Genomic DNA, 19,368 nt, shown 5'->3' on the forward strand with positions numbered 1-19,368 from the left:
AAGCATCTCTTATTATCCCAACCTGCTGTCTTAATGTCATCCAGCACTAATCTGAGAACCCAGCCTGCTACCCAATACTTCTGAGGTATGAAAAAAAAGAAGTCATACAACTTGTCAGGAATAACTTTTTATTTAAATGAATTAACCCTCCAAATCTGAGATATGAAAATTTTGTCAAAAATCAAGCCATGCATGTTTAAGAACAAAGACAACAGCTGCTGCAAGTCTTTCACCAGCCTGACTGGTGAAAAAAGGCTCACACATACATATTTCAACAAAGAATTTTTTAATATGGTTTAGGATTGCAAAGTCTCAACCTAAGAAAACCTTCAGGAATTCATACTATCTGATCTTCCCCTTTAAGGGAATCCAGCCTAGGTCATCCATCAATGGCATTAACAAGCCATAGGAGTCACTGAACAATGGCCTCATTTATCCCATCCCACGCAATGCAGCATTATCAGCTGCTCCAGAGAACACTCAGACAATGTGCCCAAACATTCACCCAAGCATTTCTGCCTAGGACCAGTTTAGTCCCTGAAGCCTGGGACAACTACTGATCTCACAAAGTATTTCTCTAACAACTAGCATTCAGCTCAAATCTGGATTCCTCAAATCTTGCCTCCTACTGCCTGTTTTTCTGCCTAATGACAAAAACATACAAAGGGGGCCAAGCTTACCTCTGACCACCTCTCAGACCCAGAGGAATTGCATGACTCACCAAAAACAGCGCTGACAGTAGAGGTCCCCGTCACAGCCATGGCAGCGCAAAGTGGCATCTTCGTTACAGATGCAGCACCAGGGTAACTCATCCTCATCACTATCATCTGCCCTTGCAAGAGCTGTGGTGGCTGGAGTGTGGCTCTAATTCACATAGAAAACAAGAGACAGAGAGTTCAAACCCCAGCATGGACAATAAAGGACCTTAACTGTAACACATGATGGCCACAGTGACCTGTCCCATAGTCCACAGTTTCCTCTCTGTTGATCCTAAGTCTGTGAGATGAACTTGCCCAGAGTGCAGGGACAGGCTCCATATACATCTAGATTATTAAATAAAAATCCAAGGTACTTTCTAGAATTTGGGTTAAAATCTATGTTGCTTGGAATGTAAACAGGTATTCAGCCTCATTTAGAGTCTACAGGGATATATGCCCACATTGAGTGTGCTGCGTAAAGGGCATAAAGCTCAGATATTCTGGCAGGCACCACAATAATACCATGTGACAACTCCTGCTGCAAAAGCAAGAGATCAAACAGTTTTGCTGAAAGAGGCTATGTGGGAAGGGAAAGGAATGTGGAGGTGGGAGCATTGTTTTCTCCCTGTTGTGGGAAGGAAACTGTGGGACAAAGGAATTGCCAAAAGGCCCCTACTATTCATTCATACCTGAGGCTGGAACAAAAAGATCTGAAATCATAATCTAAATATATCCATACAGCCAACTATGGCCTCCTTTTCCCTTACAGAGAACTCTTGTGGAGCTGAAAACACACTGAGGCATTGTGCCTGGACACTGGCAAAGGCCGCTTCCTGACACAATCTTTTTCTAACACTATCTTTTGCATCAGTAATCCCAGAAATGCAAGGTGTCATACCTGAGATGGATGTTTTTGATAATGTTTACAATGATATAATTTCTTCCACTGGGAGCAGGCCTGACAGGTGCTTGTGAGTCACAGGTGCATTTAATTCTTGTAATATACATTAGAGATTATGTATATATTTCCACAGCAGGCCAGAATCCACTCTAAGCATAGGTTATCCTGCTACTAACTCCTTCCTCTGACATTATATGAGAACATGAACAGTAGAATACTATCTAGAGGTTCTATTCTGCACATGCTGAAAGCACAGGGAAACCTCCCACTTACTCTGGCTCAGATTGTATGGTACCTGTATGGTAGATGGCCTTGTTGATCTTATTATACATATATATGTATAATTCTCTGATATCCATATTGTGAGGAGTCTACTAACTTCTCTTGGTTTACACAACTCTGTAACATTCAACTCAAAGCCAGCCTGAAAGGAATTGTATTCCAGGGAAAAATTCCTTTTATAACTACAAGGATGATTCACAGCTGAGCTCAGAGCTGGTCATCCTTGCAGAAGCTGCTTGGCTTGTTAGCTCTGGAGAAACTGGTTATTTAATTTTTTTCCTGCATCAAGCCTAGGATACAACAAACTTCTGCTACAGAACTGTACTCTCCTGAGACCCTGGAACATTCCAGATGTCAGTTCAAGAGATCTTGACCATTTCACTGACCTTTTGCTTTGCTTGCTTACACAGGTTCTGTTGTGAGGGTCCTGGATGGGTGGTCTGATCTGGGGGAATGTTGAATCCACTTGCTTCATCCAGGGCTGCTTCCTCTGTGAGCTGGTAACAACACAAAGCAAGAAGTCTCTTGTTTCAAACACAGCTGGGAGCCTCATTCCAGGCCCTAAACCTCCTGCACTCAATGCTCTCATGCAGTAACAGGAGATGACAAGTCTGAATGCAGCTGCTGTTACCCAGACAGATGTAAGCTCACTCTGCACTTGGAACACTGTGTGTGCCTTGTGGACAGTTTGCAGCAGCAGGGGCCTGCAGCTCACACACTCTGCTTTGCAGTGCAGCTAGCAAGCCCTCAGCATCATGCTACTCAAACACATGTGACATATCAGTCAAGCTCAGGTCTGCCTGCAAGATAATTCAGAGACATTTTGGGGAGAAATGTCCATTTTAGGGAGAAAGCTGAGCTACACAGCACACATCTCATCATCCATGTTCTAAGTGGCTGGAAGAAAACAGAACAAAAAGAGAGGAAGTACCAGCAAAGCGTGGTTATACAGGAGACACATGCAGACCACAAGAGACACTAAGCATGAATGAGAAAGACAGTGTGACAGACTAGAAGTATTGTTTTCAACTGCCTGTCAAATAGTTGAATGGGCCATGGGAGCTAGTATTGGAAAAGCACTAGGAAAGTAAGGAAAGAAGCTCTTCTCAGGAACAGAAACATAACCTTTGTATGCTCACCAGGTAGCACACACACAAGACAAAACCAAGAGGAAGAACAACAAGGCCACAGCTGCCACTTCCGACCTGTTTCAGCACTCGGCGAATGGCCTCCTCCTCAGCCACTTCCTCATCACTGTCAGGGAGCTTATAGGTTTCCAGTGTAACTGTAGGAGTAAGAAATGTGAGATTGTAACTCACACCTGCCTCAAGCCTTGTGCACACTAATGTACCAGAGACAATTCTCTGTGGTGTGAGCTGGCTGCGGCATTCTGGCTCTGACCTTTTAAGGTACAGGTTCCTCAGAAAGGACATTACTGTTCATTTTTAATACTTGGAAGAGAGATGGAAAAGATCCCCACCAAAACCAGAGTTTTTCTTTTAAAAGTTTTGCTAACGTCACCAGAGCATGCTAGAATTATCCCAAAGAAGGGTGCAAGACAAAGCAGTCTGACCTTACAGCCCTAGCCCTTACCCTCAACTTAGATCTCTCATTATGATTTCATGACAAACCAACCTGTACAACTTTGCAGACAGAACCAAATCTCAGTCTGTTTCTTGCATAACAGAAGAATTAATGGATAAACACTAATAAAAATTTACTCTGTCACAGCAACTCGATTCCTCTCTTGGCACTGTATTCTCATCTGCTACCCACCTTTCTCTGGGTCCTCGCCTTTGAGTGCTGCCAGTCTCTTGGCAACCTGTAGGATCTTTTCCTGCCTAGTGTTCTCTTCCTGCAGCTCAGCAGCAGCTTCTGCCAGAAGTTTATTCTTCTCTTCCTCTAGCTGTTTTGGGTCCAGATTTGCAGGGCAAACACAATCTTCACTTCCCCGATTGAGATCATTCAAACTCTGGCTATTAACAGCTGCAGACAGACACACAGAACACATTGGTGACTCAGCAGCCATGTTCCTTGGGCACAGAAAACATGACAAATAAGGCTATGAGAGTAGCTTGCTGCTCTCCATAAAACTGGGTAATGAGAGGAAGAGACATGCCAGTAGGATCTTCACTGTACATGAAGAGGAGAAAATGAGCTAATCTGTGGCTCACAGTGAGATTACAGAGAAGGCAATGCAGCCAGGAAGATAATGTTATGCTGGATTCTGATGTTTTGTAACAGTGCACAGGTGCATTAGGAGTAGCAACAGCTCCTCTGCTCCTCCCCAGAGAGGAGTCACTCTAGAGAAACAGAATCTGAATAATACAACCCTGACAAGAAGGAACTATCTCCAAGCAAAGACACCAAGACCCAACGTGGAGCCACTCTTGGTCAGTGCAAGGGATTATAAGGGGAAGATATGGACAAACTGGACATTCAGCTCACCTGTTAAGTTACATAGAGAGGCACAAACTCCCTTCTCAGCATAGCACATACATAATTAGACATAAACAGATCTTTAGACGCCAAAATAGATACCTTGAGGCTGAACTCTTGGTCTGTAATGCTCATCAATGGCAACCTCCTCAGACAGTTGAGTTAACAGGTCATCTGTCTGCTGGACCAGACTTCGGGTATCTGGGGCTTGGTGCACCTAAGAAACCAGGAGAGTGTGGGAAAAGGCAAATGAGAGGAAAGCGGCATACTCAATCAAATTTGGCAATCAAGATCACCCTAGAAGGGAGCATTATACAAAGATGCCTCCACTAATATTGAGAATCTCAATTTACAGTTATGTGGTGTAAGATTTGTAAGAGCTTCATTTTCAGAGGTGCTGAATGCCCACAGCTCTAACAGCAGTCACCCAAAGAAGGCAAAGGGGTGCTGAGTGTATAGAAATACGTGCTGCTGGGTCCCAACTCCAGCTCTGCCACTACCTCCAGTGTAAACAAAGTGCCACTCTCAACAGTGCCAGCCAGCAGCTCCACAGAGACCTATGATAACAGCTGGGCATGCAGCTGAAAGAACCATAAGGAAATGATATCTTGGGGGACAAGATCATTCCTATAGGCTTTCAAGCCATATATCCAACTAGTTCCTCTGCAAATTCAGACAAATCACACTGGGCTTCCATTTCTGTTAAAATAAACAGGTTTCTGCCCAGCTGGTAAGCAGTAACAACTAGAAGATGTAATTAGAAGTTAGGGCTGATAAGCCTCCAACACAAATAGCTATGAAAAACTATAACTACTCATGTACATAAATGACTTGAGAGTAAAAAAACCTTAGCATCTATTGTTAAAAATATATACATAAACTACATCTGGCATAAAGGAACATGCTGCATTCAAACTGAAGCTTTGAATGGGTAAAGGCTGGTGATTTGCTTCTGGAGCAATGACACAGTCAGGAAACAGAGATTTCTGAAGAAAGCTACCTGGACACAGAAAGGCTGAAGAAGGAAGAATGGTTAGCATGTTGTGACACCAGTTACTGTGTCAGCTCAGAATAAATTGCTGACTAAAGAGCTGAGGGAGCTTACAGGTCTGGGAGCTTGGGAAGGAGGATCTCTACCCTGCAGGACAGCCAACCGGTCCTCCATTTCCTGTGTGGATGGAACAGGTCCTCGGCCGTCTTCCTTCAGGGCTGCCAGCCTAGCTTCGATCTCAGCCTGAGTAGGGATGGACTCTGCAATTCACAATAACCCAAGGGAGGAGATTATTTTGTTACTGAAAATGAAAAGCTACATGTTTTTTTTTCCTTAAAATAGTATTTCCTTCTGGAATCAGACTCTGAACACTTCAGCAAAAACCTCGCCCAGCCCTGACGTGAATAAAGGGTCATACTGCAGTGACTCAGAGACTACCCTGATGCTAACTGCTATCCCTTTCTTCCAAGCCCTGGAAAAGGTTGCCCAGGGAAGTAGCTGAGTTACCATTCTTGGAGTTACCCAAAAGATGTGTAGATGCGGCACTTTGGGATATGGTTTAGTGGTGGACTTGGCAGTGCTGGGTTAATGGTTGGACTTGATGACTCTACAATAACCAGGTAACCACTCTGAAGAATGTTCTTTTTCTTTTAGAGACCACATATAATATTTAAAATAGTTTCTTTTCATGCAAGCACCTCAAAGCAGTCCCAGAACCTGACAGTTGTGGACTGGGATGAAAACTCACAGGAAACCTTCTTCAAAATAGTTTGGCCAAAGACTTTCATTTCCTTCTACTCCAAGTGGGTTTGACGCAGGTTTTTACCCCCAAAAATGAAAAATGAGGAAGTGATTTTACAGATAAGACACTGCTCCAAAACTGAGTAGTAGTTTCAAGAGAAACCCCAAGAAGCAAAATGAAACTGGAACATTGATCTAAAATCATGGTAGGAGCTGGCCATTGTGGCAGCAGACCTTGGATGCTCTGTCCTATTTTAAGCCTCCATCCCCCTAATATCACAGCCACTTAAAGCCCAGCACTTCCCTCTCCCTCCAGGTTCCTTGTTTCCCAAATAGTAGTGTTCCCACCCAAGGTATTTATGGTGTTCTCTAAAACTCACTTGGTTTCCTTTCCTCCCTGAGTCTCTCCAGTCTCTCTGCAATAGCTCTATCCTCTTTTGAGAGCCCCTGGTATCTGCAGCCTGCTCGACCTGGGGGTTTTGCAGCTGCCTTCTGTCTGTCTTTCAGCTGGTTTTGTTTAGCCTCAAAAGCTGCTACACGCCTGTGACAAGGATGGAAAAAATACATGTCAATGAGAACAGGGATTTTAACCTGGAGATAAGAAAACATCCTCTGTGAACTCAAGAGGCTATCTGAAGAATGCCAGTGCAGAACACAAATGAAACTACTCTCTCCAATATCAGCACAATAAAGCACTCTTAAGAGTAAGGGAAACCTTAGCTCACAAGAACACATCTGGCAGCACTTCCCAGCAGACAAGGAACATTTCACCACAAGGTTCCTGTTTCCAAGCCAACTCTGATAATTACAAGCCACAGATAATTGCAGGCAGGTGGCTGTTCAGGAGTCTATTCAAAAGAGCATAGCCCCCACCCCTCCAAACAAACTAACAGCCTAAACAGCAAAACAAAAAGTCTATCCTTAATCTAACTCTGAACAAGCAAATACCCACACCACAAGCCGAACTTTTGCTGGTATCCACAGGGGAAGAGGAAGCTCTAAAAGGCTTGTCTGCAGTAGAAAGAACTGCTTGGCAAATGCAACTCACTTTTTGTAGTTTTCTGGTGGTGACCATTTTGCTGAACTGCTTTGAGATCCTTCTCTGAAAGACAAAAATTATTTCTCTGAACTCAAGATACTGACAATACTTGACAATACTGGCAATTATGTAGTCTCTCATCTCAAGAGGAATCAGTAGGTGTTTCTTGACCTCTTGGTACAGCCCCTTTCTTAACCTCATTAATACTGAGAAGAATCAGCTTATGCAAGGGGTTAGGACAGTATAGTCGTCCAGGACAGCAGGAGCCTTCATCTCTGTCCTTTGGTCCAGTTGTTTTGCATCTGGACAGAATGTGACTTAATACGGTCACCAGTGATCCAAGGAGGTGGGGCTGAAATACCCTTGCCTCCCACAGCCTGCACCTCCCAGTTCACAGGGCAGGCAGGGAATACTTAGGTAAGACTCCCAGGGTAATTAGCTTCCATGCAGCAGGACTCTCTGGAAGGAGCTGGGGCATGCAACAAACACAGAATTATATAACATACAAGTAAAACAAAGTGTTACAGAAGTTATTATATAACAAGTTACAAAACACTTGAACATTGCACACCTAAAACACGTCTAACTCTTCTACTTTGCTGTGCTCAGGCTGAGGGACTAAAGTAGACACTTATGTAAGTTAGTTAACATATTTTATTTGTTCTTAGAAATCACAGCTAAGGCCCATATAGTAATGACTGAATGCAACATTGTTGGAATGCTTTCCAAAGTTCTAAGGCTTCAATTCTGAAAGCTATTTGCATGCAGAACAACAACATATGCAGCTTACAGCACTGCAGCCTGTGTGTGTTACCTGCAGAACAGGATGCCATCCACAGGCACCTGGACAAGCTCAAGAAGTGGGCCCCTGGGAATCTCATGAGGTGAAATGAGACAAAGTACAAGGTGCTGCACTTGGGCTGGGGCAACTCCTGGTATCAACACAGGCTGGGGCACAAACAGATCAAGAGCAGCCCTGCCAAAAAGGTCCTTGGAGTGCTGGTGAATAGGAGGCTGGACATGACCCATCAATGTGTGCTCCCAGAAAGCCAACTGTATCCTGGGCTGTATCCAAAGCAGCATGGCCAGCAGGGCAAGGGAGGGGATTCTACCCATCTCTTCCTCTCTCATGGGACCTCACCAGCAGTGCCACATTTAGCTCTGGGGTCTTCCCAGAAACTTCCAAGAAAGATGGAGAAAGACTTTTTTAGAAGAGCACATAGTGACAGGACAAGGGGGAATGGTTTTAAACTGAAAGACACAGGTTTAGATTAGAAAAAAAATTCTTTACTTGGAGAGGGGTGAACACTGGAACAGGTTGCCCAGAGAAGCTGTGGATGCCCCATCCCTGAAAGTGTTCAAGGTCAGGTGGGATGGAGCTCTGAGCAACCTGGTCTAGTGGAAGGTGTCCCTGCCCACAGCACAGGGGCAGGAAATAGATGATTTTTAAGGTCCCTTCCAACCCAGACCATTCTATGATTCCTAGAGACCATTCTACCTGCTATCCAGCCAGGGAAGATTGTTTTTCTGCTGTAGCTCCCTAGTGCTGATATTAAAATTAAGAGAAAAAAACCCCCAGTTTTCTTAATGGCTTTGAACTTGTGAAGGAAGTCAGATAATTTCAAAACTGAAAAGACTGAATACTGTCCTTCACTGTTTTCAGCAGCCTGTGAAGATGAAGACCTTCACTAATGAGGCTCTTCTCCTTTAGACACCTGCAGAACCAGAAAATTCCCCCCTTGCTGGTGAAAATTCCATGCTATAGGAGAAAAGTGAGGAAAAGGAACAAGAGAAATGCAAGAAAAAAAGGACACAGAAGAATTGGTTGACAGAGGAATTCTGGTGTACACCTGTGTTCTTGTGTTGCTTGTTCAAGTCCATAATCCTGCTGCTACTGAATTACGTGATTTGTTTTCAACAGGAAGTTATGATTGCAAATAATTTTTAGTTTTCTTTTAAAAGCAAAAATTTAAGAGATTTTAGGCTACAAAACTTTACGTCTTCAGGCCACACATAGCAGGGATCCCTCAACAAGGAGGATTTGTGTCATTGTTCGCCCACAGAATTAATAACACTTTGAACATCTTATCGTCAGGCTACTCAACTATTCACATCTGAGACGACTGCCAGAACTGTTAAAGTGGTATAGATTTCTGGGCAAAACCACAGCATGGCTTAACCTCAGCAAATCTAGTTAAGCTGTCCACAAGAATTCAGGGTCTATCCATGAAGATTTAAACCTGATACTCTTAAACTATGTCAACCCTTTGTCAACTATAGAGAACTGGCACAAATCCTGATTCCTATTTTAGGACTGCACAGCTCATATAACAAGTTCAGAGATGTCCTGTCTTGAAATTCTGGGGGTACAGGCAGCATCCCTGCACATATGGAAGGCAGAGCTCTCCTGCAGAAATCTGCAACACCACAGGGAATATAAACTGAAGGACAAAAGCAGCAAACTGTCTTTGGGTGAAGAAACACTCCATCTTACCCAGTTAGTTTCCCATAGCACTGCTTGCACACCTTCTGCTGAGTGTTTCCACAGCGGGGAACAACAGCGCTAAAGCTCCGGCAGCCCGAGCAGAAGGAGCGTCCGCAGTTCTTGCAGCCACACTGCAGAGACAGGAGAGAGGGGCAGGACAGGGCTTCACCACCTCGCCACCACACTGCTGCCGCTTGCGGGCACAGTGCCCGTGCCGAGGCACACACAAAATAATGCTGATTTTTGTGTGACAGAACTGTTTCACCAGCTGCTGCTGAAGATATGGAGACTCAAGAACCTTGGAGCACCAGCAGATAACTCATGCTGGGAGCAGAGTCGCCACTTCACCCATAGTTTGGCGAAGTGTGTGTGTCTGAGACCATGACAGAATCCTGGATTAGAGAGATGGCATTCAATGACTTTTTGGTTTTTTGGTCAGTAATTTCTCATATTTGAGGACATATCGGAATTAGGCATTACGAGAGCTCAGTAAGCAAGGACAACAACGCCAGGATGCTGGCTGGGAAGCGTGTCTCGGCGCCGGGCGAAGCAGCCCCCGGTTCCCTTCTCAGACCCTCGCACGGCGGGGGAGGCACTCGCGGGACCGGCCCGTTCCTGACCCCCGCAGCCGGACTTGCCTCTTTCTTGAAGACAGAGAACTTGGACGCGCACCCATAGCACCGGCTATCCATGGCGCTAGCGCCCCAGCCCGCCCTCAGGCACGGCGCTGCACCTCCGAAGCACGGCCCTACGGGAGTTGTAGTCCCTTGCTCTTCCCTCACGACCTTCGGATGCCAAGCGGCTCTCCGCAGATAAACTACATTACCCAGAGTGCCACACAGTCCCAGTAGCCGGCCGGCTCGGCTACCATCGCCGCGCGATGCATTGTGGTACGCGCAGTCCCGTGCCCCTGCCCGCCCCCGCCTGAGGCGCCCTGGCTCGGAGGGCATGAGCTGTGCCTGGGTGTTAATAAGACAAGAAAGTGTATTCTCTCAGGCTGACAGTGTTGCGCTCAAGCCACTCTGGGTGGGGTTTTTTTGTCCTAAACCTGCGGTGAGATCCTGGCTCAGAAGAGCAAGAATCAGCTGAACTGCAAAACTCCAACCCATCCTTCTGCCAGTGTTGGTCCGCCTGCCCTCAGGAGTAAGTGTCCTGCAGTGTTTGCAAAAAGAGTCACGGAGTGCAAATGAGTCATCCTGTTAACTGCGTGGGTTTGCAGGTGCCTTGTGCATTCTTTTCAGTTTAATATATAACCCCACGTTGTAAAGACTCACAATTAAATTACGAAACTCACTCATTTATTCAAGGAAGTAAAATTCATTAATATCTGAATAAAGCTAAATTTAAAGGGAAAAAATGGGGGGTTGTCTCTCAATCTTTCATTTTTGGCATTTGTGTCCTTGTTGGGGTTTTTGTTAGGTTGGGTTTTTTAATGGTAAAAAACATTAGAAAGACAGATGGAAGCTAAACTTCGTACCTGTTCAGCAATTGTGTTAGAGACCACCCGGACATTCCAGATATTGTAGGTATAAAGCAGGGAATCGGGACAAACTCAAATAAAAGGCTTCATTGTCTTAGCCATTGAGCTGCTCAATGGGAAAACAGGACCAGGAGACTTCAATCTTGATGTTACAGTGCAACCTACCGACTGACAGGTAGAATTCGGAGTGCAGCTCTGGAAGAGAAAATACCAGCAGCAGCCCAAGGGATCCTTCCCAGCCATGGAGGAGTGCGGGGGTATCCCGCTAAGGAAACGGAGCCTCCCTGCTGAGAGCGCGTCATGGAGCTGCACGGAGCTGGGGGCAGCACGGAGCTGGGGGCCGCGACCGAGCCGGGCCGAGAGATGTCTCTCTCTCACCCGTCTGCAGAAGCGGCGCTACACGCTCCCGTTCCCATTCCCGCTCCCTGCAGGTGTCCGCCAGAGGGGGCCCGGCCCCCGCGGTTCTCCAGCTCCCAAGCCGAAGGCCATTTGGCGGCCGAGCAGCAGCAGCTTTCCTTTATTTCTCTTTTTTGCCCGCGGCTCTTTCCCATGGTAAAGCGAACTCGATTATAAAATCTTATGTGACGACTTAGCCTATAAGGTTTTCAATGCCTATTTGAAGTGCAGGAGAGATTAAATGGGTTTTGGTTTGTGTGTCTTCTTGCCAAACTCAGTTGTTGCACAGTAAGTTGCGTATTCTCTGTCCTACAAAGTTATAGCTACTCTGCTCTGGGCAGCTCTCACCTGAAGTGCTGCATCCTGGTCTGCAGTCCTCAGCACAGAAAAGACAAGGACCTGTTGGAGCATATCCAGAAGAGGGACACAAAGATGATTAGGGAGCTGGAGCACCTTTCCTATGAGGACATGCTGAGGGCGTTGGGTCAAGCTGAGTCAAGAGATGAGAAGGCTCTGGGAAGACCTTTTTGCAGCCTTTCTTACTTATAGGGGGCTTAGATGGGAGCAAGAATTTTAGCAGGGTCTGTTGGGATAGGACAAGGGACAATGGTTTTACACTAATATAAGGAAAAAAGTTTTTATGCGTGGGTGGTAAGACACTGTAACAGGTTGCCCAGAGAGATGGTGGACATCCCACCTCTGGAAACATTCAAAGTCAGGTGGGATGGGGCTCTGAGCAACTTGGTCTAGTTGAAGATGACTGCTTATTGCAGGGTTTTGGACTAGGTGACCTTTATATGTCCCTTTCAACCAAGCTATTCTGTGATTCAGTAACCGGGGCTGTAGTCATGCAAGCAAGTGTCCTCTCAACCACAGTTATTTGTTTATGTAAGGAAAATGTATTTTAAATTAAACACAGAAATAGACCTATGAGTAGTACATTTTGTGTGCTTCTGTAATGCTTTATTCCAGGCTGTTTTTCTCCTGCAGCAATAATTGACAGATCTCTGTTCTGGTTCTTACAGACTACAAAAGCACAGCACACAAAGGCTCTGATTTGCCTCCCAGGCAGGAACCAGGACAGTCTCAAAGCAGGTAAAAAAGGAATATGTGGGCACAAACACTCTTATTTCTTCCACACACACAGGCTTCTGGAAGTGGGTCTCTCTTTAAAAAGATCTGGTTTTGTATGCAGTTAAGGTAGCACCTGCTTGTGTCATGAGTTATGTACATCTATGGGAATGCATATGTTCCTCACTGCTAGATACCTCTCTGTTTTAGGTTAAATCCTTACATTTTGGATTTCATAAGTGTGTTAAGTGAGTGCTGAACTTTAGTTAGAACTTCTGAAAATCCTCCTATTGTGGTATTTGAATCCTAAACTTTTGACTATACTGTCCCTTGTGTCTACTAGCTGGTTACTCTTCCTCCATATAGTTCAGAATATGAGTGTGTTTATACATGGGTAATGTCCTACTGAAAACCATATTTTAGAGACATATTGCAAGACCAGTATTCTTGTATGTGGCATATTGTTTTTGCAATATGCTGTTGTTCTTTTCCCAAGTATGGGTAAACATCTAAAACATTGCACATCTGTAGAGCTCCGCATCAGACCAAGGGAAGGCAATCTAAGGTAATGCTCAAGTTACAAAGCTGTTCAGCACTGTCTGTTTAAAACAGGGACCTGTTCAACTTCATTATATAATCAGAGTTGTCATGGGGTTGTTACTTTTGCACCTCCATCAAAGTCCTCAGACTCAAAAAGAATTAGCATTTTTTATAGTCTGAAGCTGAGCTTAAAAATAGAAGTAGAGTTTAATTTTCTGACATGCTGATGAAATGGTTACATTCTCCAAAAATATGCCAATCTAAATAGTGAGTCAAATTAAATGAAGGAATGCTTTTTATAGCCAGAAGATTGAAGCTTGTAAGAAATACAAATATTTGTTGCCTGCTGTGCATGCCCTTTCCCACCATGATGCAAGAAAGCTCTAAACCTTGATGTTCACAACTTATCAATTCTCATTCTTCTGTGGGTGAAAATTAACCAGTGCTTAAAAAGCAAAACATTACAGATCTTAAACCCCTCCCCTCCACTGCTACAAAGTCATCATAATTCAAAAATTTTTTGGTTGAACCAGGAAAGCAAATTGGAAATTTCTACATGCTCTTCTTCACAAAGACATAATTTCAGCAAAGTCTTTTATTATTCATTATGCTTTGGCATCTCCCAGTTTGGCACTAGCATTTAATTCTGAATACATCAAGTCAAGGCAAAGTGTTAGGTGCTTACAGCAGTGATTTATTTCTCCACTCCAGCCATCTCTTTAGAGGAGGAGGATTTCTCTCTACAGACAAGGTACTTCACATCTAAAATGCTCTCCAAAGAGAACATTCAATGGTCTTTGCATTAGGTTTTCAGGCCTCATTTTTAAAAAGTACTTTGGTAACACCTTATGGACAATTTCAATACCTGACTCAGGCCACAGCAAAGTGACAACAGCAGGTGCTTCATTCCATTCCCTCTCAGTGCTTGTTCCTGCTACTCTTAACTTTAGTTTCTTAAGTTAAATCTGTTCCCTGACCTGGTCCATCTCACAGAGGAGTAGGAGGAGTAGTGCAAATCTTTGAGTTGAGGTACTGTATGTCATACTGTACTATGACACCACTTTGGTGTCGAGTGGTGATTTCCAGGCTAAGCTCTGGTGCTTATATGAACTGCGATCTTGGCTTCAAAATGTAAATAAATGTGTCTGAAGATTTGCTGGAATGCACATTTAGGCTGGGTAATAGCATTTGCCAGAATACAGCTTAAAGTTGCTACACAGCCATGTTCTGAAATTTTTTATGGGCACAGTTTTAACCACTAGAAGTTCTTGAAAATCTGCTTACATAGTTTCAGCTCTGCTATTGTGTTTAGCCATGCAACACCAGCAATGAGAATACTATAACAAAAAGCATACAGTCTCAGACAGAAGCATCCCATGGGCAGGAACATTTCTGTCCTTGATTCACCATGGAAATTACACCACTGTAGATGTAACACTAAGAGGTCAAACTTCATGCTTGTTAAAGGTATCAGGCTATATATTTTTTTTCTGAAATTGGTGGCATCTTCACTTTTACCTGTGGCTAGCTGGACTCTGATTCTGTTTTTCAAACACCATCTGTATTATACTTACCTAGCAAATGTATAACTCATCACAAATCCAGGCAACTCCCACACTAAATCACTGTGGAATTCAACCAGCACAAAGTTCCCAGTGGAAGTAAAGTCTGCAACCTTCTCTGTCCCACAATAAGGGCCAACTGCAGGTGACATAGGGCGGCTTCCATCATGTATGAGCAAGTAGTCATAGATGCATCTGTCACTATATTCCAGCTCAAAGGATAACATTTTGAGAGATATCTGGAGAAAATACAACCAAAGCACTTTGTTTCCAGGTTGCAGCCTTTTCTCTTACCCATTTTTTAACAACAACAAATACTCTAAACTCCTTGTGTGCAGGCACCAATTTTTTATTCTGTGTGTGCACCACATCCTGATCCCATATGGCAATGCAAATTAGTAGCAAATTATTTGCTTAGTTCATCAGTATTTGGATTGGAAGGATAAGCAAGGGACAAGATTGATCTTCTACGCTTCACATTCTTTCCTCTAGAGAAATATAAAAACAGCACCTGTGTGATGTTTCAGTTTTCCAGTGGGAGCTCTTGCCTAGGGATTATTTTGAACAAAGCCTTGTGGTAAAGGCTAGATTCATGAGTTCACTTGCACACATAAAGGTTTTTCCCTTGCAGAGCACCTCAGAAACCAAGATTCAGCATAAATTCTTAAAATGAATTTTTGCTTTCAGATTTTTACTCTGAGGATATCTGCTGAAAAAGTGACATAACAGCTCTTACTCTTCAAGAGAAACAGAGGTTTCATCAGAGAACAGTGATGAAACCCACAAATGAATTCATCTGTGCCTTACCTTATATCCTACTGGAGAAGTGATGACCCAGAAACATGCTCGATTTTTGGGGTATTTATTGGGGTAGTTTGGAGAGGTGATGACTCCCTTTGAATCTCTGAAAGTGGCTCCACAATTCACTGAGGAGAAAAGGGAGAAAACCAGATATATTAACAAGAGCATTTTGTCAGTAGAAATGAGTTTGCTTACAGCTATTTTATTATTTCTTCAAACCAAGAAAAAATGTGCTACCATGAAAGCCCACTGCTGAAGTACTTTATTTCTTCACTTAGTATTTGTATCAGCAGCTGTACTGAAGGAACTAGAAACATGTCTGATAAATAATTTTTGGAGAACAGGGAACAGCTGCACCTAAAGCTGTATCTGACTTTCCAATCAGCTGTTACCATATTAGCACAGCATTCTGATGGCACTGACTGCCCTTCAGAAAAGAATCAGTATTCAAGATTGCATTATCAAGCTAGATCTAGTTCTTTCTAGAAATTACTCAATTGAATAAAGCAAAAAGAATAAAAATAACACTTTTCTAAGATTTCTGCAATTTATGCTCTATAGAAGCTGGGATTTTCAGTTGAAATAAGGCAACTTTGGGCTACTGCCTTCTTGCTGAAAGCATGACACAGCACAACAGAATTTGGTCTGGCAGTCCAGGATGCATTTGTGTGTTTGCAAAAAAGACATCCCTCACATGATTACAGGAAGCACAGTGTTTTGTGTATATAACTTTTAATATAGTTTTTAATTCAGAAGGTGTAAGGTACCCAAGGTCAGTACCTCTGCTGCTGCATAAAGTCCCACAAAACCTTGAATAATGTCTTGCCCAGATACTGGCTTTGCATCTCGTTGGTTGAGGTCTCTTGTTGATTCTGCAGTCTTTGTGCTCTTTGGCTGCACTGCTCCTATTAATTTCAGTCATTGCATTGTTTTCATTTAAAGACATTGTTCTGGAGATTTGAAGAAGCCTAACAGAGGCTCTCAGAAGAATGTGAATGAGATCTCAGGATAACTAACATGACACCCATGTGACATCCCATTTTCTGTTTCTTGTGAACCTTTAGACATATCATTGCCTGGCCTTCTGCATTTCCAATTGCTCTGTGTGTGAAGAATGAGCAAAAAGACCTATTCTGCAGTGTATAGTAAAAGTTTTCAGTTCTTCTGTACAAATACTGCTAATGCTGTTCTCCAAGCTTTGTAAAGGAGTGTTCATACCCCTGTTATAGGAGGCTCTGAATCCTGTGCCTGTAATGCTCTCATCGCTTGCAAACTCCACCAGCATTGTGGATCCAGATGCCACCAGGGAGGGCAGTGGACCCTTCCCACAGTACTTGTCCAGCAAGACAGGGGAGCTCTTGCTGTTCCCATTGTAAATTTTTACGTAGTCAGAAGAACAGTCTGAGGAGCGTTGGAGATCAAAAGCCTCAAACTGCAGGAAGATCTGGAGAAACAAAAAAGCAAAAGTTGCGTATAATGTTATACACAGGGAAAGTCTCAAACCTTCATGTTCATTTTACTATCCATGTATTACAGAAACCTTACATTCTATATAAAAAGAGCACAGAATTTCATCTAACTGTCCTATTACTGAGATCCCAGAGATGTTTCACTACTGCTTATCTTTGAAAAGCCATCCTATCTGAACTGGATAAAAATTGAGTGAAATAATCCCTCTAATAGTGTTAGTTCTTATGAAAATTGTTGAGACTTTCATTTACTGCATAACAAAATAAATGCCTCGATGCATAAACTGACTCCCAGGGGTTACTCATGGTAATGAAATAATGCTGTGTAGCCTGGATACTGTGCTTCAAACCTTTTTCTTCCTAATGAAAATTACCTTACTTCGACGGATGCGGATCAGCCACAGACAGTTGCTGTTGTTGGGATATGGGGATGGGTAATTGACAGAGGAGAACGAGCCTTTGGGTTTAGGCAACACAGAGCTACAACAATCTGAAGGGAAGAATCAAACAGCATTGAAGAGAATGAAAACTGCACAAAAATATTCCCATAACGCCTGACAAGTCTCTCTAACCATTTGCAGCAGTCAAGCTTTTATAAATTAATTATACTGCTTACAACTGTATTGCTGTTCCTGGTGTAAAAATTATTGAAAACCTGCAAGTGAAATGAAGGTAGTACTTAGAAGTACTTGCCTGTTTCAGATATTAATAATTTTTTTCAAGACAATAGGGCTTCGTTCACATATATTAGTTTACTAAAAGAGGCCTGGATCTTTCATGAACTTCCTTAACTTCAATAACAGAAGTACATAAACTTCTATTAGCAACTGTGTGTATTCATAAGTGTGTTCAAAAATCAAGTTTGAAAACAAGATTTTGTCAAAGCAAAGACAGATAGTCACTGAGGGAAAATGGTAACAGAGAGCACTGAAGTCAACCTACAGACCTAGGGACTGGTATAAAAAGTCTGATCTCATCTGTCTTTTGTTTTTCCACTTAATTTTTTGCATTTTATGTAACTCCCCAAATTACAAAATATGAATATATGACATCTGCTCATAGGAATTTTTGACATTTTTCCTCTTGCTTCCTACTCTTCCTGAGACAACCAGACTTTTTATGGTTTTTTTTTAGTCCCCAAGTTTTCTCTCTTTTTAAAATTTAGTGCTTTTCTCCAAAAACATACAGATCTAATTATGAAATTGCATAGTAATGGTACTGAATATGATTCATTCCCAGCCCCACTGTCAAGAATAGCTATCACAAAATACTTGTTATCACTATCTTTGAGACACATAAATTGTAAAGTTGTCTCATCTGCAGTTGTGAATGTGGAGTAACCACTCTCAGCAATGATTTCTGTACTTAACAATCCAACTGAAGGAATGCTGATTCCTTCTAAATTCTAATTATTTAACTAAGTTCTAGCACAAGGGCAGAATTTAGTACACTAATATTTAGATCTTGTTAGTGCTTCTTGCTGTTTTGTTGAATAACATCTCAAAAAAGTCAAATGCCATATAAATCAATTAGCATTTGTCCTGGGAGTTAAAGCAAAACCCGTGCAGTGCAGGAGCATGATGTTATACCTGTTTTGTGTATCTTGGCTGAAGAGTTCCTGTTTACAGAGGAATGTTAGGGATTTCTAGACTTTAAGTTACCACAGGGATGAGTTAAAAAGTGGATGTGGCGAGAAAGTAGACATCTATACAAAATGCCTATGGTTTTCTCCTCCAAGGGGTTCTGATCAGGCTGAATGGCACCCATGCTTACAGCCCTGCAGACGTTTTGTAATTAAGAGAAATCACAAATCTGCTGGCACTCCTGATGCACATGGCTCTAAGCTATACTCATGGCTGAGGAGAGCTTACATGCTTTGCTACCTTCAGAGCTTTCCTGAAATGAGAATTTGACAGAGGTAGGAACCATGAGTTCTCTGATGGATTTTGCTTATCTCAAAGAGCAGGGATTAGATGAGGATAACTCAAAATGAGATTGAATTATTGAAAGCAAATTGTCCTTTCCAAGAAGACAGTAGTTTGACACAGGAGCAGTTCTGTTTCCTGTTGTAGGGTGAGAGGTAGTGAAGGACTGTGGACCACATTCCTTTGGAGGATGTCTGTCAGTGCCTTCAGACATCAGCTATATTCATATACCTTTTATCTACAGCACTTACTGCACTTGTAGAGCTTGTTGATTTTAGCTACATCCAAGTTACTCAGCCCATCTCTCTGCCCAATAGGTATAGAGGGGTCAGGAACTGGTACAATAGTTGGTTTTCCTGGAGTGCTGGAGAAATCATACCTGTAGAAACAAGGAAATCACATTTCTAGATTGCTTTTCATAGATAGGGAAGTTCTCTAACTGCATTATCATTTCTCATGTACCACAAAACAGAGTTTTAATGGAAATGGGCAAGATGCTTCTCAGAGACCTGGTACCCTTCCCTGAAGAGGACCAGCATGGCAGAAAC

At 43.0% G+C, this 19,368-nt stretch overlaps 2 protein-coding genes across 3 annotated transcripts in view; both read right to left on the reverse strand.

Annotated features, from left to right (window-relative positions):
- Positions 1-10,330, reverse strand: part of ZFYVE19 (zinc finger FYVE-type containing 19) — an 11,513-nt gene extending 1,183 nt beyond the window's left edge. The window contains exons 1-10 of one of the 2 annotated variants that reach the window (XM_005419423.2): positions 10,215-10,330; positions 9,586-9,707; positions 7,101-7,154; positions 6,433-6,593; positions 5,426-5,571; positions 4,423-4,537; positions 3,658-3,867; positions 3,087-3,166; positions 2,268-2,378; positions 722-864 (exon numbers count right to left, since the gene is read on the reverse strand). In XM_005419423.2, the coding sequence (XP_005419480.1) occupies positions 722-864; positions 2,268-2,378; positions 3,087-3,166; positions 3,658-3,867; positions 4,423-4,537; positions 5,426-5,571; positions 6,433-6,593; positions 7,101-7,154; positions 9,586-9,707; positions 10,215-10,268 (1,196 nt within the window). In that variant the 5' untranslated portion in view covers positions 10,269-10,330. The remainder of the gene's footprint in view (positions 1-721; positions 865-2,267; positions 2,379-3,086; positions 3,167-3,657; positions 3,868-4,422; positions 4,538-5,425; positions 5,572-6,432; positions 6,594-7,100; positions 7,155-9,585; positions 9,708-10,214) is intronic. The other variant, XM_031055773.1, reaches the window with a different exon arrangement.
- A 3,778-nt stretch (positions 10,331-14,108) lies between these two features.
- Positions 14,109-19,368, reverse strand: part of LOC102031600 (embryonic protein UVS.2-like) — a 23,150-nt gene continuing 17,890 nt past the window's right edge. Inside the window, exons 7-11 of the mRNA XM_005419424.1 lie at positions 19,072-19,199; positions 17,270-17,385; positions 16,645-16,870; positions 15,433-15,551; positions 14,109-14,864 (exon numbers count right to left, since the gene is read on the reverse strand). Of these exons, the coding sequence (XP_005419481.1) occupies positions 14,634-14,864; positions 15,433-15,551; positions 16,645-16,870; positions 17,270-17,385; positions 19,072-19,199 (820 nt within the window). The 3' untranslated portion in view covers positions 14,109-14,633. The remainder of the gene's footprint in view (positions 14,865-15,432; positions 15,552-16,644; positions 16,871-17,269; positions 17,386-19,071; positions 19,200-19,368) is intronic.

Source organism: Geospiza fortis, unplaced genomic scaffold (assembly GCF_000277835.1).
Source record: "Geospiza fortis unplaced genomic scaffold, GeoFor_1.0 scaffold66, whole genome shotgun sequence".
Taxonomy (NCBI): domain Eukaryota; kingdom Metazoa; phylum Chordata; class Aves; order Passeriformes; family Thraupidae; genus Geospiza; species Geospiza fortis.